Genomic DNA, 22,017 nt, shown 5'->3' with positions numbered 1-22,017 from the left:
ATGAAACCATGCTGGTTGCCCTTGAGCATCATCCCTGAAGCCAGCCCATCACAGATGTGCTCCTTGAGGATCTTCTCAAAGAGTTTCCCTAGGATTGAGGTAAGGCTGACGGTCCCTGCACAAGAAAATGGAGGTGAAGAATTGGTTAAAGAGGTCCGCTTTCTCCTCTGGCGCAACCACCAGATTGCCCAGCGTATTTTGCAGGGGTCCCACATTACCCGGTGCCTTCTTCATCCTCCCTATATATTTGAAAAAGGAGTTTTTATTATCCTTAATCTTGGACGCTAGTCCTAGCTCTATGTCCACCTTAGCTTTTCTGACAGCCCCCCTACAGGCCCGAGCAGAGGAGGTATACTCCTCTTTGGAGATAGCACCCCCCTTCCACCAGGTGTACGCCGCCTTTTTGGCAATCTGGCATTCCTGGATGCCATTGGTGAGCCAGGGGGGCTTTCGGGCACTCTTGCCCCCCTTGCTTCTTGTTGGGATGGGCACCCCTTGGGCCCTGAGTATCGTCTCCTTAAGGTACAACCACTCGTCCTGGACACTGAGTTCCCCTGCCCTCAAGGACCCCAGCGCCTCTCCCACTTATCTCCTCAACTTGTTGAAGTTGGCCCTCCTAAAGTCTAGGGCTACCACCTTGCTGCAGGCCCTTGACACCCTGCACTGGATGGTGAATTCCAGCAAGCGATGATCGCTATCACCCAGGTGGTCAAGAACCTGGAGGCCCCTTGCCAGGTCATCGCCTGTGGCCAGCACCAGGTCCAACAGGGCATTTCCTCTGGTGGGACCGTGCACCTCCTGAATTAAGTGGAGGTCCTGTATCTCAGCCAGGAACCTCCTGGAACGGTCCGTCCTGGCTGCCTGTTCCTCCCAGCAGATGTCTGGGTAATTAAAATCACCCATGACAACTGCATCCCTTGCCTTAAGTGCCTCTGCAAGCTGGCCCAAAAATTCCCAGTCCCTTGGTTGGAGGGAATGTAGTAGCCCCCACCGTCAAATCGCTCTCCCCAAGGCCCCCTTGAATCTTGAAACTTGTGTTTGGGGAAAGAAAATTCTTTAATGCAAAATGACTCGAGTTTAATCTGAGACAATGTTAACTGTAGACAAGCCTTAAATTTCAACAAGGGACAGAGACTGATGTACAGATTGCTCTGACTGAGCCACAGGTAAGATAACAGAATGAGGCATAATGTTGTGATGTCACCTCAAATGCAACTACTGAAAATAACTGGAGGAAGAATAGGAACCAGATAATATCAGATGACCTAAATAAGAAAAATGTCCATAAAAATACTAAAAAAAAAACTGAAAAAAACAGTATTCCTTTGTTACTACACCTACCAGAAAAGGACACTCAGGTACATATAAATGTTTACCACAGGCAGAAAGAAAACAGAGTACTTGATAGAAAAGTAGGTTTATGCATGTTCACACACTTGCACTCAAAAGGTTAGATCCAGACATGCAGGCATGTTCAGGTTGTGGTACTGCAAACCTCTTTCCAGATTTCCCGCTAGCAAAAAAGCAGTGCAAAACATACCAAGCAGCACAGTGCAAAGCTGGGTACCCCCCGTGCTGAGGCACCCTGCGTCCAAGCCAACCCCTAGCCAGCTGACTGGGATGCAATCTGCCTCAAGATGGGGGCTCCACGTGCCTCAGTGCATGGGCTCTACATGTCACTCAGAGACAAGGGAGCAGCCAGACCAGAGCCACCTACTCGCTGCCCCTTCTCAAGGCACACTGCACCCCAGCCAGCTTTGCAGCATGCAGAGACAGGGGAACAGGCAGCCCAGGGTCTCTACATGTCATTCCCCAGCTATCTGGGGCACAGGGTGCCTGAATCTGGGGGCTGCCTGCCAGCTAGACCACACGCTAAGGCTCCCTCTGCAGCACATGGAGCTGTGGGACAATGTGTCCTGCTGCAAAGCGCATAAGCAGGGGCGTGCACTGCAGCACAAAGTAGCAGTACAAATTTGTGCTGCTGCAAATGCAAGCCCCTGCTCATACGGACACAGCCCAAGAGTCCAACTTCTGTAACCAGAAGAACTAAGGCAAACCCTGCAGCAGGAATGGAGTTTCTTCATGAGCTACTCTGAAAAGGCACTCTAAATAACTAGCTTATAAAAATTACCAAGATGACTGAAAAATGCAACCATTACACCCTTTAACTATTTTATAAGTGCTTAATGATCATGAATAATAAATACAGCATTCTGTGGCTTACAAACTGAGCCACACAGAGAAAAGTAGTAGGCCATGTTACTCTAAAGTCAGGCAGAAGTAAAGGCAGAGTGATACCTTAGAGACTAACAAGTTCAGAGAGGCATAAGCCTTCATAAGTGATAGCCTCCTTCATCAGACACTACAAAATCCACATTGTAAGGGTTTGTAAAAACTGATGAAAATGATGTTCAGAAGGAGGCATTGTTGGGGGTCTTAGCTCATGGCCATTTACCTTATTATTATTTGTATACTATTTGCATGTTATGAACAATGAATGCTTTGCTAGATCGGTGTCATGACACTGACAGTTCAGGTATAACTTACTAATTTTTTTATATGACAACTTAATTCCTAACTTAGCTACAGTAATTCTTCTCAGAACCAAAGAAACAAAAACAACTACTCAAAAATCCCAAAATGTAATAACAACACAAATGTGACATTTGATGCTTGCTAAAAATCACTAGCTCTTAAATAGCAGGAAAATATCTAGCATATGATACTGTACAGATAAACACTAACTCAGTACAGTGAGAGCCAGCATCCTGACAGAGACATTTTGTACTTTACTACAGTTTAAAAAAAGATACGCTGCAGTGCTCCAGTTCCTGATATATCAGATTACTGTACTCAAGACCTATCATTTGTTGTTCAGAGCAAGTAACTTCCTCACTAATGCCTGTTCAACTTCAGTCACAGAGCCCAAAAAGGATAAAAATACATTACTTAACTAACCCCACATTACCCAGTTTTGCAATTTTCTTCATGAGTGACATCAGTTTAGCTAGGCAGTGCCACAAAGAGGATGGAACAACCCTACAGGACAATGCAATTCTATGGCTAACATGATCTTTCAACAGAGAAACAGGGGAATAGCATATTGGAAGAGGGAGGGGATTTTTACCTCAGTATGGGGCACTGAAAAGACTAGAATAGCACATACAATGCTAGCGTCCACATTTTTTAAATGCTAACAGATTGAAAATGAAGCAAAACAAATCATAAAAAATTATTCAAGAGCTGGAGAAAATGCCCTGTTGTTGGATACTTAAAAGGCTTGAGCTATTTAATTTAATCAAAAAGACTGAAATGACTTGATCAATATGCAAGTAACTTCACAGTGAGATAAAATGAACATTAATGAGCTCTTTAATCAAGTAGAGAAATGCACAACAAGAACGCATGCCTAGAAGTGAAAGCCTGACATTCACATTAGAAAAAGCACTTATTTTAAAGCCATAAGGATGAGAGACCATTGGGACAAACTACTAAGGGAAGTGGTGGATTTTTCACCTCAATGTGTTCAAATAAAAAGAACAGGATTCTAAATTCTCTTTTTACTAGGAACAGTCAAGCATTAAACTTACCTGAATGAAAGTGGCACCCTCTAGTGCTTCTTTTAAGTCTGAACAGCCATGGATGAGAGAGAACTGCTTCTCTGCGCTCAGCGTTCCTTTCAGCATTCCTGACTTTTCCAGCTCTCTCATTTGCTTGCTAACAGAAACAGAACACACATATAGTTATACAACCAGCTCTTTTTACTACTTCAGAACCACAGTTAAGTCCTTCAAATTTAAAAAACATTTAATAACCTTACTGTGTTTTGGCTACTTTGCAATGCTACCTTAGGTACATTTAATAAGCTTTAAAAAGTGTTGCCAAAAGTTTGAAATCTCTCAGTTAAAGGAAAGGCAAGACAGGGAGAATAGAGGGGAAACCAACAGGATAAAAGTGGTAGAGAAACACACACAGCTTTTATTATTCCTTTTCTGTCCTCCTCAAATATGGCTTTAGAACAAATGTACTTTCATTCTGGCTCCATCAAGAATCTAATCCTGATTCTGTACCACTGAAAGTAACTATTGCTTTGCTTTTTGTTCTACTGAAAAGAGGATCAGACCCTTATTATGGTGGTACTACTGGTAGAAAGAGTATCACATAGTCCACCTTAAAACAGACTTTTCTGACTTTTTCATGGTCAAGTTTCTCTGCAGGAATGCAATATTGCTGCATATAAAGTGTCCGCGTGGGACACTTTTTCAAAAAAACAGGAAACAATTTCTGTTCTATAGTAATTACCTTCACAGGGAGAAAAAGTTTTAAAAGAGCTCACTAATGTAAGATTAAGAAACAAAAGGAATTATAGGATTCAAAGTCTGGAACTTGAGGCAAGACATTTTCAAATTGTAAATAAGATGCACGTTTTTAAGCACTGATGGTAATTATCTGTTGATACCAGTAATCTTGGGATGTGACAGACAGCGTATAAAGTGAAAGAGAATCTTACAAATCAAGACTGAAAAATCAAAAGACAACTGACTGATTAGGAGTACAATTCCTATTTAAAAAGCCATACATTTCCTTTCAAATAATATAATATATTAACTTGTTTAATCACAGCTTATATCCCAAAGAAAGTCAGACCAAAAAATCTAAAGCAATTCCTTCTGGCCTTAAACTATTACTCTATTTGTAAATTGTGTATGAAATTTACTTAAGTTTCTTAGAGCACAGCTTGTGCCACTTGCCAGTATTATCAATCCCTAAATAATAGCAATTTCTGTATTAAAAGTACAGTTTGGGAAACAAGACTAGTTCAACAAAGAAAGCATTCTATGGTAGAAAAGCTTAGTTTGATAGGGAAAGTATTCTATGGAGAAATACGTTAATAAGTTTTATAAAGTACAGAAGGCAGAAAAAATGCACCCTCCAGCTGTTCAGAGAGCAGAAAAAGTAGACTACCAACTGCCAGTGCAAGGCTTGTGCTTTAATTTGTACATGTGATCTTGCATACACAAATATTCTAACTAGCCATGTGTATATCCAGTTACATTATTTGGGCAAGGAATCATTATACTTAAATCAGGCCATGCAATCCTATGTATTAATTTCCTTTTAATGTGATGCAAAAATGTTTATACAAGCCAGGTTCAACTCCACCTGTACCTCAGACCTCCTTTCACTTGTTGTGCCCATCCAGCCTCAATGTTCTGTCCTTTTCCTCTTATTATTTCTACTGCATAAGGCTCCAGCAGAAGATTGGGTCCCTCGTGCCTTTCCTTAAGCACCATAAAAAACACACAGCAAGAGAGTTACTACCCTGAAGACCTTATCTAAGTAAACGAGACAGTGGGTAGAATGAATTGTCTGGAGGCACAGCAGGTCTGTGGCAGAGCCAGAAACAGACTGTAGGTACCTAGGGTCGCTTCTTGTCCTTTTTTTTAAACAACTGCTACATATTCCTCTTGGAAACAGAATGGATATTGCAACCCTTAGACATATGTAGTAAAGTAAAAGCTGCATTATCCAGCACCTTACAAGCTGGCATACTCTATTAGCCTGAATAAAAGGTAAAAGTGAAACCAGAAGTGCTTCCAGTTTCACCAAGTCCCCACAGCCTGGGGCATGGCAGCCTGCATAGGGCCCACCTCCTTGTCCCTCAGGGCCCATGGGAGAGGCGGCGATGTGGCAGGAAGGACAGCAATGCGGCGGGAGTGGTGGTGACGCCCCGGACGTGGGGGAAGAGGCGGCGGCCCGAACTGGCAAAGATGCCTGTTCAGGCCTTTCAGTTAACCAGCATATTTTGTTATCCAGCATCCCCCATTCCCCATGGATGCCGGATAACAAAGCTTTTACTGTATATCCTAGTGAGTTCCCTGGGCTGCTGGAGTACTAATGTTCTGTTTGCAGTGGTAGCAGATGACAGAACAAGAAGCAATGGTCTCAAGTTGCAGCAAGGGAAATTTAAGCTGGATATTAGGAAAAAACTCTCCCACTAGGAGGGTGGTGAAACACTAGAACAGGTTACCTAGAGAGGTGGTGGAATCTCTTGAGGTCCCTTCCAACCCTCATTTTCTATGATTCTGTATCTGTTCCCTGACCAAGCTGCTGCTCTCCTTTCTGCTTCCTGCCTTGTGCTCCCTACCTGATTGGATGCTCTGCTTTATGTTCCCTGTCCTAGTTACCACTGTGCTGTCTATCCCCTTCCCAATCTGCTACCTGCCACATACAGGCTGCCTATGCCACTTCTGGCATTCATGTGGTAGGTTTACCACCCCTGCAATAACAGATTTGTTATCGATCTTATTTCCTCACTTTAAAAGGTATATTAACTGATGGCTGAACCAATGAAGAAAATGAACCAAACTAATGTCTTAGGGGTAGAAAAGCATGAAGCTACTTCTGACCTGGAATGTGCCAGATGTTTACCTGTACTCTGGCCTGTCATTTTTAATAGCTTTTTTCTATTGATTTTAGCCTTTTCTTTAAAATAGATTTTAGCCTTTTCTTTAAAATAGATTCAAGTAATTTTTGTGACTATCTCTGGGAAAGCCTTATTATACAATACCCTACAGTGCCCAGAATGAGAGATAAAAATGGATCAATTACAGCAATTTTTAGCTTCTACTCTAAGAAGTGCTGTGCAAGTCTGGATAAATAGACAGACACATGACATTCCTATTGGGTCTCAGGTGGCAGTATTACAAATAGAATCCTATAATTCATTTTTTTTGTGTAGGAACAAAGCCAGAAACTTGAAAGGGGCACAACATTTTTTAAGTCAGTTTGACTTAAGGGAGTTTTGGGGAGCAAGTCAGCATATTCAAGATCCTAATTTTATATAAGGACTAAAACTTTTCTCCTGTATAAGTTTTCACATGTATACTCTGCAGGCCAAACAGGCACTGAATTCAGCCCTTTCCAATTTCTGAAACTTAAAATGGCCAAAAATGCTCTGATGGAATGTTTTTCAGAGAATGCCATTTTGTCATAATCAAAGTGTTTCACAGGGACAGTTTGATTTCAGAGTCTTAACAGAACCCAGGTATATTTTCAAACCTGCCTGGTTCTCTGCCAGCTCGTCTGCCCGGCTCCTCAACAGTTCAACCTGGCTGCTGGGGAGCCCAGACTTCCAAGCTACTGTCTCTTCAGAAGCTGTCTGGCAGGATGATAGAGAGCAGAGAGCTTAAAAGCTTCAGGTGCCCAGGCTCCACTGCCAGGTGCCTGGTGGTCTGTCACACCAAGGATCCCCAAAGCTCGGAAAGCAGCTGGAGAGGCATTCAAAAAGGAAACCAGGAGCTTGAGAGATCCAATTCTAATGCAAGCCAGTACATTCAACCTTCTGGCACCCCCACATCTTGTAGGATAGACTGTTTTAAGTCCTGTCTCCCAAAAACCAAGACTCCTAGCTCAGCCACAACTTCCAGCTTCTGGTTTATTCTCAACCTGTCAGGTAGGATACCATGAGACAAAGCAGCCCGGAAAGTCTCAGTATACAACTATACTTCCTATTCACTATCCCAGTCAGCACTATGTCAAAGTATGCTGTGCACTGCATGTGTGTTATCTCCTGAATCAGCAGCCTCACAGCAGCAGACAGGCTAAACAGCTCTGCCTCTTATCTAGGATTGTAAATAGCAATTAAGTAAGTACCCTTTTAAACTCCCCTAATGTTATCAGTTAAACAGTTAACCAGTAACATGTATCCAGCTGGGATCAGCCCCTACCTGTACTCCCTTGTTCTCTGGGTGGCAGCAGTGGGCTGGGAAAGCACCTCACCTGCTGAAGTAGCCCACAGCTTTATAGGGATGAGGTGAGGTTTGCTGCTGTGCCTGCAGCCAACCCCAGCCTCGGGCAGCCACACGCTGGTGGCAGCAGCAAGCTGGGAAAACCCCTTGTCCACTACTGCCACTGGTGTCTGGCTGCCCAGGAGCAGGGGCTGCAGGGTCAACAGACCCCTGGCCTGACTCATTGCTGGCAGCTGGCATACCTGTGCCTCAGGCAGATGATGGGGAAGGAGCCAGGGCTGTACTGCCACAAGAAGAATCGGGCCCCTTGCAGCTTCCCTGCCATTCATCCCAAGGTACACATGCACCTGCCACTGGCAATGAGCTAGGCCAGGGCTCCACAAACCAGTGCAGCCGCTTGAAGCCTCCCCACTGCCCTCTGCAAGCAGCCTGGACTCCAGGTAGGCCCCCGCTGCCAACCACAGAACCCAGGCTGCTTGTGGTAGGCAGCAGGGAGGCTGCAAGTAGCTGCACTGGGGTCCATGGAGTCCCAGCTCAGCTCATTGCTGGTGGCAGGTGCATGCACACCTCAGAGTGGACAGTGCGGAAGGGGCCAGGCCTGTGCTGCCACAAGAAGGACCAGGCCCCTTGCGGCTCCCCACAATACTAGGTAATAGTCCTCCCTCCCACTTCTTGCTCCTTCCCCTCTTCCTTCTTGCCTGCCCTGCCTCCTTCAGAGACATTGCACTGTTTCCCTTTCCCCACCTCTTCCCTACTGAACTGCTCCCCACCCCATGCTAAATAATAACTGGTAAGATATTATTGGTTATCAAGATGTAAACATTTAACCATTCACATCCCTACTCTCATTGGAGATAAATACTTAAAGGCAAAAATTATTGTGGGTGAGGAAGATACTGTGATACTCAGAAGCTTATCTAAAGTTGTGCACAAACATTCAGATAATCCAAGAGACTTCTCACAGGTTTGTTCTCCTGGTAGAAAAACTTACTCAAAGCCCCATGTACAGATATTCAAATGCTGAGGCCCTGAAGACTGGAGAGCTTGCAGTGCTAATACTGTGGCAGAGGGGGTGACAGGGCTGTGTACCTATTCTAGCACTAGCCAACTGCCTGTCAAGAATGACCTGGGGGTGGGGGGACTGGGATGGAGTGCCACCACCTAATGCCCCATGCTGATACTGTTCTGCCTCTTGCAGGGAGCGGGGTGGGAGAGTTCAGGCCAGCAGTGCTGGCCTCAGCTCCTCCACCCTCTGTCCAGTCCTCAGCACCACTTCGGAATCATGATGGCACTCCGCCACACTTGGAGCACTCCGATTGGCTGTTTCTGTCAGCCAATCAGAGTGCAAATAAAGCATTACAGACAGACAGACTCAGGCTTTTATAACATTAGATACTCTGCAGGCTCCCTTAGTATGACTAACAGATGGCAGCAGTGCATAGGGCAGCCCTGATGGGCAGCCTGGGCCAGCCAGTTGTCAGCCCGTGTTTTCCGCCAACACAAATGCGCGGATTGTGAAGGGAGGTATGTTCTGCTTTCTGCTGAAACAGCAGAGTCCGGCATGAAACAGACACACTGTCTTCTGGGGGAGGCGGCGGGGAGGAGGAGAAAAACTATTACATTGCCTTGGTGTTCTAATAGTGAAGAAGATTTTCCTAACATCTGATCTAAATCTACTTTGCTGCAACTTCAAGCCACTGTCTGCATCCTACTCTTTGCAGCAAAAGAGAAACAGTGTTCTCCCTCTTCTTTATGGAAGCCCTTCAAGTATTTGGAAGCCACTGTCATGCTCCCTCTTAAGTGCTTTTCCACAAACTAAACATGACTATTTCCTTCAACCTCACATCATTTGGCTTCCCTTCTAAATCTTTTATTATTTTTGTGCAGCTACTTCACACTGCAAACTGATACTGAATCTGTGACCCACCAAAACTATTAGATCATTCTTTACAGTCCTGCCAACCAGCAATGTGCCACACATTTTGTCTTTTTTTTAAATTAGTGTTCTTCAAGGTACAGCTCCTTGCATTTGTCAGCATTGACCTTCATTCTGTTAGCTCCCACCCACCTTTTCAAGATCTCAAGATCCTTCTGAATTGCACTCCTATCCTTCGGTGTGTTTGCAATCCTTTCCAGTTTTGTCATCTGTAAATTTGCTCAAGAAGGCACTTGCTTTTTGGAAGCTGAAACACTCACTGGCCTAATCTATATTTCAAAAGAGTAGATCTAGTTAAAGAAAAAAATTGTTACTAGAATTTATTAACACAGAAAGAGAGAATTCACTAAAGTAACGTCTGAATCAATGCAACATCTGAAACAATTTTTATCTGTCTACCACTATTGTCTAGAGGCCCTGACAAAGATCAAAGCTCTATTGTGAAAGGTGTTGCATGAACAACAACCAGGGTCAATCCAGGATTTAACTCATATTTAATACAAAGAAGATGGAAAAGTAACAGATATTTCACAAAAGGAAGCTTACAAAAAGTAGAAACTTGGACAAACTACTAGAGAGGAGTATAAAAGTATTACTTGGGTGTACAGAGATAAAAGTCAGGAAGGCCAAAGCGCAATTGAAGTTGCAGCTAGCAAGGGACATGAAGGGTAAGAAGTATGTCATCAACAAGAGGAAGATCAGGGAAAGCATGGGTCTCTGACTGAACATGGGAGGCAACTTAGTGCCAAATGATGAGGAAAAGGCCAAAGTACTCAATGCCTGTTTATAACTCAGTCTTCACTGGCAAGGTCAGCTACCAAATTAGTGCACCTGGAACACAGTTTGGGGAGAAGGTGGGCAGCCAACAGTGGCAAAAGAACAAGTTAGGAACTATTTAGAAAAGCTGGATGTGTACACGTCCATGGGGCCAGATGCAGTGCATCCGTAGGTGCTGAGGGAGTTGGCTGATGTGATTACAGAGCCACTGGCCATTATCTTTGAAAACTCATGGCAATCAGGAGAGGTCCGAGATGATGGGTAAGGGAAAATACAGTACCCACCTTTAAGAAAGGGAAGGAGGAGAATCCAATACAGACTAGCCCGCTTCACTTCAGTCCCTGGAAAAATCATGGAGCAGGTCCTCAAGGAATCCATTTCTAAGCACTTGGAAGAGGTGATTAGGGACAGTCAGCATGGATTCACCAAGGGCAACTCATGACTGACCAACATGCTTATCAGTGGCAATGTGTAAGGGGTGCCTGGGGGTGCACATGCACCCCTTGAGAGCAGCAGTGCACCCTCTGACCAGCCATACTTCCTGCAAGCGCTGGCCAGGGAGTGGAGTGCTGTGGCGCACCCAGAAGCAGCTGCAGCCACTTCCAAAAGTCACATTTTATTTTTACTAAGTTTTTTTTCCTGGCAATTCCGTCCCCAAATTGTGGGGATAACCATTTTCACAGGGTTTACAGAAACTGTTTTCTTTCCATGGTTTCTGCGAAAAATGCAAAATCGCAAATAAGGTAGATCCCTAATTACTCCCCTGTATTTAACACTAGTGAAGCTACATCTGAAGTCCAGTTTTGCACCCCTCTCCCTCCCTCCCTCCCCCGCCCCAACTACAGAAAGGATGTGGACAACTTGGTAAAGAGTCCAGTAGAGGGCAACAAGAATGGTTAGAGGGCTAGGACACATGATTTTAGAGGAGAGGCTGAGGGAACTGGACTCATTTAGTCTGGAGTAGAGAAGCCTGAGGGGGGATTTAATAGCAGCCTTCAACTACCTGAAGGGTGGCTCCAAAGAGGATGGAGCTAGACTTACCAGCTGCATACCACTCTCCAAGCTTTTCTGCCTAGGTGCTGTGCTGCAGCTGAGTGCACTCACAGGCATTTATCAGCCAAATTATTGGCCACATCAGGCCAATTTCTGATATGATCAATTTTCTTTATATCAGTGCTGATCCAATATTGAGCATCTCTTTAATGCTGTCCTACTGTTCTTTTTTCTCTACCTGGAGACAAGCAAACTATGACAGAGCTCAGCAACTTTTCAGAAGCATTACAGCAAAATGCTAATTTTATGCTTGCACATTTGTTCCGTGACAAACCCAAGAGACTCCTGAAATAATCTGAAGATAAGGATCAAAATAGCTCTGTTTAAACAAAATGTATATCCATTATAAGGGATTAAGAAATTTGATATCACTCTCTGTGCTTTCCCACAAGCTTTTAGTATTTTCAGCTGCTCTCCAAAAGGTGAAAATATTCTGACATTGCAACAGAATTGAGAGGATACAACAGGATATCACTTTACTCATGCCCTGTTTCTTATCCTCTTCCTCTAAAGCAGGAGTGTCTATGGGAGTGGTCCACTGGCCAAATAGGATCCATGGACCCCTTCACAGTTGGTAGGGTAGGAAGGGACCTGAGCAGGTCATCAAGTCTGACCCCCTGCCATGGCAGGAAAAAATGCTGGGGTCAAATGACCCTGGCTGGGTGATTATGTAGCCTCCTTCTGAAGACCCCCAGGGTAGGAGCGAGCTTCCCTTGGAAGTTCGTTCCAGATCGTAGCCGCCCTGACAGTGAAGTAGTGCTTCCTGATGTCTATCCTGAACTTACTCTCAGTCAACTTGTGGCCGTTATTCCTAGTTACTCCTGGTAGTACTCAGGGAAACAGCGTCTCTCCCATTCCCCACTGGTCCCGCCTGGTAAGTTTATAGACAGCCACCAGATACCTTCTCAGCCTTCTCTTGTGGAGGCTGAACAGATTCAGGTCCCGTAACCTCTCCTCATAGAGCCTGCCCTGCTGCCCCCTGATCATGCTAGTGGCCTTCCTTTGGACCATCTCGATGCTGTCCACATCCCTCCTGAAGTGCGGCACCCAGAACTGGATGCAGTACTCCAACTGTGGCCTGACCAATGTCACATAGAGGGGGAGGATCACCTCCTTGGACCTGCTTGTGATGCATCTGTGGATGCATGACAAGGTGCGGTTACCTTTACTGACTGCATCCTCATATTGGCGGCCCACGTTCATCTTGGAATCAACAGTGACTCCAAGATCCCTTTCTGCCTCTGTGCTGACAAGAAGGGAGTTCTCCAGCCCATAGGTTTGCTGCTGGTTCTCTCTCTCTAGGTGCAGTACCTTGTACTTGTCAGTATTGAATCCTGTTCTTATCCAACCACACCAGTAACCTGTCCAGATCTAGTTGTAGCCTGTCCCTCCCTTCTGTCGTGCTCACTTCTCCCCACATCTTCTCTCCACACCTTCCCGCCTCCCTACCTTGCCACCATGACAAATTCTGCGCACATGGTGCCTGCTCCAGGATTTGCACTGCATATGGTACCTGGAGGCATCGTTTCCAGCATGGGGCCTGAACTGACTGAAGCAGGTATCATGTATGGTGTGCATCCTGGTCTAATTGCAGCAGGCACTGTGCATCCTGGGCCATACATGGGGCTGGTCCAGCACAAGTCTTGTGTATGGCATGGGTCAACAGACCCAGAAGCACATTGAGGTCTAGATGACAGGGCTCCATGGGCTAGATCCAGCCTGTGGGCTGTATCTTTGACACCCTTGCTCTAAAGCATTAACTAGTTGTCTCTGTCAGACAGGACACTGGGATAGATGGAGCTGCAGTCCGACCCAAGAAACCAATTATGTTTTTAAAGAAAATGTTGTATTACCGCAGAAATTCTGTTGCTAATGATTAATATTTACTTTACTAGTCTGTCAAATGAATTATGTTCTGGGGCACAAAATAACTAACCCAATTAGGTAAGAATAGCGTTCAGTTACTGGTTTTAATAGTTTGCAATTTTGTATCTTCTAAAATTTTAGTTATGGGGGAGGGGGATTTTTCTACTAATACTATCTTTCCTTTTCCTCAAGATAAGTCCCCAAATAGTACAGATTTGAAGCAGCACTCACTTCCCATAAGACAACCCCAAACATATGAAGAATGACTACTGTTTAAAATTTCTCAGCATAAATCATGGCAATGCCAACATGAATATCTCAATTCTCACACTACCTGTTACCTGAGCACCTGCAGAGGACTCCACCCTAAGGAATTTCCCAGGAGATGCTTGTTGGTTAGCATACAGCAAGAACAGCAGCAGCAGCTAAAGCAGTGTTTAACAGCATCAGGAGTCAGAGTTACATGGTGAACAAGTTTCTCAGTGTCATGTCCCTTCAAGGATTTAGAGGACTGGAAGAAGTCAAAGGAATAGCTCTGGAGAGCAAATCATGTTTGCTATGGGATCTCAGAAAGCTCTCTACTTATTTGGATTTGGAGAATGGAGGAAGGAGTGGGGGAAAGGAACAAATGCAAGGAAACATTTTTTATTTTGTCAATGATTTTCAAAAAAAATCAAAAGCATAAAATCAGTACAACAAAACCTCAGTAGTATCTTGAGTGATGATAAAATATCAAATTTGTCTGGACACTAATATCAATGAATTGGACAAACAGGGATTGTATATCTATTACTCCATCTTGCCTATATATCACTAAGAAGCAGTCAGAGTACAATTTTGCAAGTTAGCCACATTAGGAGAATTCCCATCTGCAAGAACACAGATCATTATGCCTATATTTTTATTTCAGACAGCTTCCTAAAACAGTGTACCTATTTCCCTACACAATTAATTTTTTCCACTACATTAATGTAAAACAAAATTTGTTGTAAAGAACACATGAATCAGTGACCTAAGGGTGAGCTGGGGAAACGCATGTCAGCACAAGCAAGTTGTAGGATTAAATCAGGAAAAGGTACTTATTTGTTCTTCTAACTCCCCTAACTTTAAACTTTAGCATACTGTACTCTTCAACCAAAAAGGCTATTACTTGCAGGAAAGGAATTTAATGAATGGCAAAAAGTTCAACTTAATACAGAGTTCAGGAGACTTTAGTAAGCACTATGCTTTAGAATTGTTCATTAATTCCCCATCAACAGAGCAGTTCTTGGTTGCCCTATCATAGCAAGTCCTCAATAAGACAGCTCCTAGTATTAGTTCTAGCTGGGTGCGTGTTGTTTTTAAAAAGTGTCCCTCCACTTCTCACTTGCTGTGTCAGGGCTTTAACTTCCCTGTGCTTGTCAACAGTTAGATGGGTAGGAAATCTGTCATGCATAGTTATGCCTTAGTAAACTTATCCCTGTTTCTGGGGTCTGTTGCGTGTGTTCTCTCCACTAACACCACCAAGTTTCAACACTTCTTACTGTAGCCTCAGGTTCCATGATTCTACCAATTATTTCTTGGCATACAAGTAATCTGTTATTCAAAACACTTCCCACGAGGTACACCAGTATTTTTAAATTTCAGTTACTAATACTGTTACTGTGTCAACTTTATTGATATCCTACTTTCCCTTCAATCTCCTCTCACGTCACAGACAACCGAGATGGAAATGTCTATTTTACACATACAGACATGGAACTAAACTCAGTTATGGAAGATTTGTGAAATCCCTTAAGTGTTTGCAACCTAGTTCTCTCAGTTTCCCCTCTAATCGTACTAAATATTAAGTGGTTAATAATTCCTCCCCCTTTCAAAAATAATTTTACAGCTGAAGCCATTCCTTAAAAACCACTGTCCCATGGTAAAAGGGATGATCTGGGAACTCTATTCTTCTAACACATTCAAATTTCTTCCAACTGTTTTAAGCAGTTACATGAATTAATTTAATGGCACGTGGATGAACAGATGTTTGATGAACAGATGTTTGATTTAATGGCTATAGTGGAACAAGTCCATGTAAAATGTTAAATCCTGGTGTCGTCCCAATGGGTTTTTTTTCTAAACTATCCTAAAGGGAGATAAGGAGATCTAATAGCACTAGTTTCATAAAGCAGAAGTAGGCATCTTTGTTTTGCAGGAAACACATATAACAGCTGCTCCTTTCCTTTCTTCCTTGGGGGAACTATCATGCAGCGAGAGGATCAAATCTCTACATCTGCATCCAAAAACAGACAGATTAGTGATTCTCAGCAAGGGTGATAGGCGCTACGAGAACCTTTCAAAGATAGTGTGGCATGGGAATCACTGCCACACCCAAGTAAAAGTTCCCCACATACACAATGTAGTCAGATGAGGAACGGCTGTGGTACACACATGCTTCTGCCTCCATTAGGGTTATCTGATCAGCCTAAAAGCAGGTGTTTCTGACTGTTTTGTCTCTGCCCTTCCCAGTCCAACCCTGCATGGTATATCCCAAACTGGACCAAGAAGGGCTGAGGCAAGAGCAGGTGTTTCTGCCAGCTTTCAGCTTATGAGGTAACCTATGAGGAGTATATGCATGCTATAGCCTTTCCTGGTCAGGCTGTGCACAAGGCACATGGGGCACCCAAGCTGAGGCAGTGACAGCAGCGTCACCACTGTTGAGAAACACTGAGATAAGCTGAGGCAGTACAACAGTGGTTCTCGTTATGGGTACCACCAAATTCAGAAGTTGTGGAGAGGTGTCCTGAGTTTAACTAAGCTCAGAAATGCCTCTGCTCTACAGAGGTACAGCAGGGCTGTCAACCACATAGCTTGCAGGTTAGATTTGGGCCATGGAGCCTCTCTATCCAGCCCATAGGCTACTAGAGGACACCACAAGTTGGACTCTTTGGCACCACTGGGTATAGCTATCAGCAGTAAGCCAAGCTTGCTATGCTGGACTCTAGGTTTTGCCACTTCCACCCCTGCCGGACACTGCACTGGCCGTCACTGTCATCAGATCCTGCACTGCATGCCTCTACCCCCACCAGACACTGAGCTCCTGCTGCCCCCACTCCTACTGGATCTTCCACTTTGTCCCTACCAGACTCTGTGCTCCATCTGCTGCTGGACCCTACAAGGCCCCCATAACCAGACCCTCCACCGCCCCCATGGGACCCTGCATTCTGGCCACAGCTGGACCCTGCATGGCTGATACTGTGGGACCCCACACTGCTGCTGTGGCCACTGCAACAACCTTCATGCCCCAGGTTGGATCCAGCCAGCAAGAAGCCCCATGGTTCAGATCCCTTCCAGGTCCAAAGGTGGGTTTGATGACCTTGCTATACAAGATAAGCCACATCAGTAACTCAGCATGATTTACAGCAGGGAGTCTTTTATAAACTCAACACAGTAAGAGCTCTTATGCTAATAATGCACATTTTAATCAGGAAACCTGCCAGCTGACATACCTGTATTACTTGTTCTCCATCCTAACTACATAGTGCTTACCTTGAACTCATTAAGCTATTTGCTTTGATTAAAAATACACTACATCAGGTAGTTTCATAAGTTCTAATTATATATGTACAGGTTAGTTACAAAATAGCTTTTTGAAAGGTGTTGCCTTTCACGTCAGAGTGCCTTGAAGACCAAGCCTTACAGGAAAGGGGACTTAAAAAACCCCAAACACATGCACACATCCCCCTAACTCGTCTTCTCTGTCATTCATCCTATAAGCTTCTCATTTCTGACCCTGAAGTCCTTGCGTGAAGTCCTGACTCCATTAAAGTCAAGGAAGTCAGTGTAGTCAGCACATCACTCCTGCTTTTTCTGATGGTCCTGCAAGTAAATGACAGATACTACATGTCCCAAACTTGTGAACCTAATGCCATGAGCTGGGGTTCTAAAATGGATGTTGCTTGGTTTTATAAACATGCCATTCACTCAGCCTAACAATTCTGTAGAAGGAGGAGTTCTAACTAAGAGACGCTGAATCACATGGGAGCACAAACAAAGAAAATAAAATCAAATAAAAAGGATCAGAAATGCCAGGTTCCCTCCTCATTGCTCCAAATGGCCAATGGGGAAGCAGGAGAAATCTGAGGTGGATATGGCCACAGAGATGACAAAGAGAGACAGGGAATGGATGAAGAAATAGCTTCAGCCTCATCCATAGCATCAAACAGTGCTGCAAGAAGCCATGAAATAGTTATGGTGCACTGATAGAGATTTAGCAGGCTGATACGATCGCCAATTTTTAAGGAGGCATATTGGCCGATACTGATTCAATTTCCAATACACAGCCCTGCAGCTTGAAGCGCTGTGTCCAGCTGGTAAGTCAGTTGTGGTGAAAAGAGAAGGGGGAGGGAAGGAGAGGGGGGTGCAGATCAAGGGCCCTGCAGTGAGGGAGGAGTGGGGCTGGGGCAGGCACTTGCCCAGATGGGGCAGGGCAGGGTGGGGTGCTGGACGGAGCCGCAACTTGCCCAGGGGGTGCGGGGAGGGGAGGAGTAGCCGCCGCTACTGCGTGCACCCCAGGAGGTCACAGGGGGCGTGTAACCCCAGAACTGTGCAGGGTGGGTTGGGCTGCAGGTGCGGGCTGATGCCAGGGTTGCGCCAGGCTCTTCCTGGCAGGGGCTGGGCAGGCAGCACTGGCACTGGAAAGCAGGGCTATGGGGGGCAAAATTTGGCATAGCCCACGCAATAGTCTCCCGTCCCAGCACCACTACCATCTGCCCCAAGAGCAGCTCCAGCCCAATCCCCACACGCTGGGAAGAGTCCCGCCCTAGCGGCAGCTGCCTCCAGTGGCAGCCCACCCCACCCATGTCCCATGCAAATCCAGGGTCACACGCCACCCCCCGTGCCCTCCCGGGGTGCACAAAGCAGCGGGAGCCACCCTCCTTCCCACGCCCTCCAGACAAGCTGAGGCTCCATCCTGCACCCCGCCCCACCCCAACCAGGCAGCACCTGCCCCAGCTCCACACCTTCATCGAAGGGACTTTGACCTGCCCCCCACCGACACCTCTTCCCTCCCCCCTCCTCTTCCACCATAACAGACTTACTAGCACACCAAGCTGCTGGGCTGTGCTCCTTGCTGCCTACATCCTGCACCGCAGCTGCGTGCATGCACAGGTATTTATCAGCCAAATTATCAGCCACATCAGGCCGATTTCCAATACAGTCAATTTTCTTTATATCAGTGCTGAGCCAAAATTGGACCGATGTACTGGTGCACCTCTAATGATTGCACAATATATGGTCTCACCAGCAAGTGTGAAGCTACATCACAAACCTCCCTAAGAGTGGGCTTTTTGTCCATTCAATATGCACTCGACAGCAAAGGGAGGCAATATGTCCCCTAGGAGAAGCAAACCTCTGATCGCTACCCACACTATATGCCACTACGAACCCAGGCACAGTACTAGCCAGTTTGGTTTCTGTGATAGACAGGCATGTCCTAAAAAGCACAGAGTAGAAGAATCTGCAACAGCTCTGGCCTCAGAGGAGTCACCGAGCACATTTTCTCTGTTGTGGACCCTGTTCATACTGGGCTACCTCAGAGGTATTCCACTACAACCCTTTTTGGGGACTACTTACTTTTCCCCACATAGGCCAGCTGTCAGCTCAGCCTACACTTCACCATGGAAGGAACCACTTGTTATCTTGAGGTGGAACATCTGGCTCATGGTCTGTCAGTGCAACTACACAAGACGTTGACTGCACGGTAGCCTAATACTGCGCAATAGCATATCACAGCACTAACAATACTAATACACTACTGCACAATATTATTAGGCTACTGCGCAGTAGCATCACTTAAAAAATATTTGCTGGTGCTATTGCTCAGTAACTCCAGTTACTGTACATTTATTTAGTTCTTGTATAAGCAAGTACTAAATAAACGTGCAGTAGCATCTTTTGTAGATGTGACCTGTAATAAGCAAAGCATACAGAATTAAGGTCTGCATAGCTCCAATGTGACAACGTGTGTGTGTGTAAAGTTTTAATTATGCCTCCACTGGTATAGAGACTAAATTATGACTAGCCTCTTTAAAACGTCTTTCTTGAGCTTTTAAAATTCTCATTGTAACCAGCCAGTAAATTACATCATTAGTAAGAATTCCTGTCTCACTAGTTAGCACTTCTAGACTTTTAATAAATAGACGGAACACTGATCCTTGCAAGTAACTGCTGAGAAACTGCCTGGTTAACATCTGTCCATATTGAAAATTGGGTATTTACACTTTGCTGCCTTTCTATTCAAAAGCCTCAATGTTGATGTTGTCACCTTACCTTTGTACCAAGTTCTCCATTGTATTTCTTTTTTTTTAATTATGAATTTGCTACATGTATAGCTGGACAGTGACTGAAGTTTTCAATAGGAGACTGAACTTAAGTTTCTAAACCTTTTTTAAGGATGAAAAGACATTTTTTTCAAAAGCAGCTAGTGACTTTACACTTCAGAAAATCCCAAACCTAGAAGCCTAAAAAGTGAGGTTCACTTCAGCCATTTCTTTAAAAATATTCTCACAGATTGAGAAAGTGAATGTAAGATCTGTTGTGATGCCAGTTTATCACAAGTCAAAGAAGTCAGGTGACCTACCTAATGTTTTCCAGGGCACTCGTTATCTGCTGTTGCACAATATCGTACAGTATCACTTTGAAGCCTCCTGAAGCAAACACCATCGCCCAGCTGCGGCCTATAAGTCCGCTAAAAAGGAAATAAAATAAGTTTATTTGTATAATGGCAAAGTTCATTTCTGGACCATCAAATGATTTAAGTGGGAAAAGACAACACTTATTTGGAAAAAGGGTAGGTTAAAGCAAAGGAAAAATGTTGATATGCCACCATAAGCGGCCATAAGATAAACAATCAGGAATGAACACATCTTTGTAAATGGTTAACTGTTTCTGCACAGATAATAAAGCAAGATTTGTTGTTTTTTAATTTTGGGCTGTGGCTGTGGCTGTGGCTGTGGCGTGAAGGGAGAGTGGAAAAACTGTTGGCAATTTAAAATATTTAAGGTAGGCGCTAAAGAATGTGAGAAGTCATTAAAAACATAGGCCTCAGTTCTGAGATGCACCTCCTAAGTAGTGTGTGGTACTGCATGGGGAAGAGCAAAGTTAGGATTTAATTACAGTCTGGGTCCATCATCAGGCACTAGTTAAAGCAGTTTATTAACACACAGTCCTCAAGCATCTCCTATGCCAGAGACTGTGCAGGATTTATTCATCAACAGTTTTTTGGCAAGCTGCATGTTGCAAGCTATGACACAACAGTGCAGAAGATAGGAGAAAACCACAATAAAAACAGGTCATATTTCTATAGTACCTTCTCTCCCAGGACCTCAGAGTAATGCAGAGACACTAATGAAATACATTTCACAACACATATTAATCTCCTTGGCAAACGGAAAACCTGAAGTTTAAAGTAGTAAGGTTAAGCAACTTGACCAAGATTACATAGGATGTCCATGATAAAATCCAAGGAGCCCCACCTCCAGTTATGTGCTTTTAAATTATCCCACCTGTTTCATCTCCTTGTCAAACGATTAACTATTCACCTTTTTTCTTTAAAGGTTCATAAATGCCGTAGCTTTGTATGTTTCAGTCTAGGAGACTACATGATCAACAGAGAAAGAAAACACTGGGAATAAAAGTGAGAACAGGCAATAGGCCAAAGAGAAGAGGAAGGGAAGGGAAAAAATACAAAACAGGAAAGAGATATTGCTCCAACCTTGAGTTAAAAACTAGAACAGGAAGTTTTTTCAAGGAACCAGTGGAAATAATTGGAACAAAAATAGAGTGCAATTTCATGATTCATGTTGCAGAGTAAGCTCTTCCCTCCTCCCCTTGCTCTGAAGAACTAGATGTGATACTGTTAAGAGAAGGCAGAAATAAACACGGGTCTCACCACAGGTAGATTACCAAACACATGCAGATAATAGATCAGAAGCATGGCCAAGCTTTGTACTTTTGTAGCCATGGTGCCCTTTCTAATTAATGGCCCCTATTTTAAGTGTTTCTTAAACCAGATGCAGTTAAGAAAGTGACACTTTGTCATAAAGACTCTCCCAGAAAGTCTGAATAGTTCTGGGGGCGGGAAGTTTGGGGGGATAGGTGGGACTATGCACACTTTTTGCTATATACCACCTTAAAGAAATGCAAGGTATTTGAATATGCTCTTTTTGAACTGAGATGGGTTTCCCTGCCAATATAAAATGTTTACTTTCAGAAGACAGTAGAAAAAATAATTCAAATGGCAAGTTTCTGGTTCATAACTCCTTTGCATTACGATACTTTCAATATAAGGAGAAATAAGTATAGTACGGAGTTCTGAAAATAGGTTCCCCCTCCTTTTTAAAAAATCAAGTTTATAGTAGGCAGTCAGGCTAACTGTGTACTTTTTTTTTTTTTTTTTTTACTGTCTCCATTTCATGCACTGGATAGCACCCTTCAAGGAAAGTCTAGTGAAATGTCAACATACTGCTCCAGAGACACAAGAGTTTAGCCTTCATTTCAGGTATCTGGGCTGTGCCACACACCCTCACAACATTCCCACTTTGTTGTAAGCCTGCCTGTACACTTTGCGTAGCATACACACAGGAAAATCTTCAGCTTGCCAAATGGCAA

The 22,017-nt window shown here is 44.2% G+C and overlaps 1 protein-coding gene across 1 annotated transcript in view; it reads right to left on the bottom strand.

The window, feature by feature from the left end:
* The window catches only part of CRYL1 (crystallin lambda 1), an 89,044-nt gene that overhangs the window by 66,091 nt on the left and 936 nt on the right, over window positions 1-22,017 (bottom strand). Inside the window, exons 2-3 of the mRNA XM_090029215.1 lie at window positions 19,988-20,095; window positions 3,591-3,717 (exon numbers count right to left, since the gene is read on the bottom strand). Of these exons, the coding sequence (XP_089885341.1) occupies window positions 3,591-3,717; window positions 19,988-20,095 (235 nt within the window). The remainder of the gene's footprint in view (window positions 1-3,590; window positions 3,718-19,987; window positions 20,096-22,017) is intronic.

Source organism: Crocodylus siamensis, chromosome 1, assembly GCF_052110815.1.
Source record: "Crocodylus siamensis isolate JL-2025a chromosome 1, ASM5211081v1, whole genome shotgun sequence".
Lineage (NCBI taxonomy): Eukaryota > Metazoa > Chordata > Crocodylia > Crocodylidae > Crocodylus > Crocodylus siamensis.
Note: the sequence above shows the minus strand (reverse complement) of the source record. Positions and strands in the feature narration are given on the sequence as shown.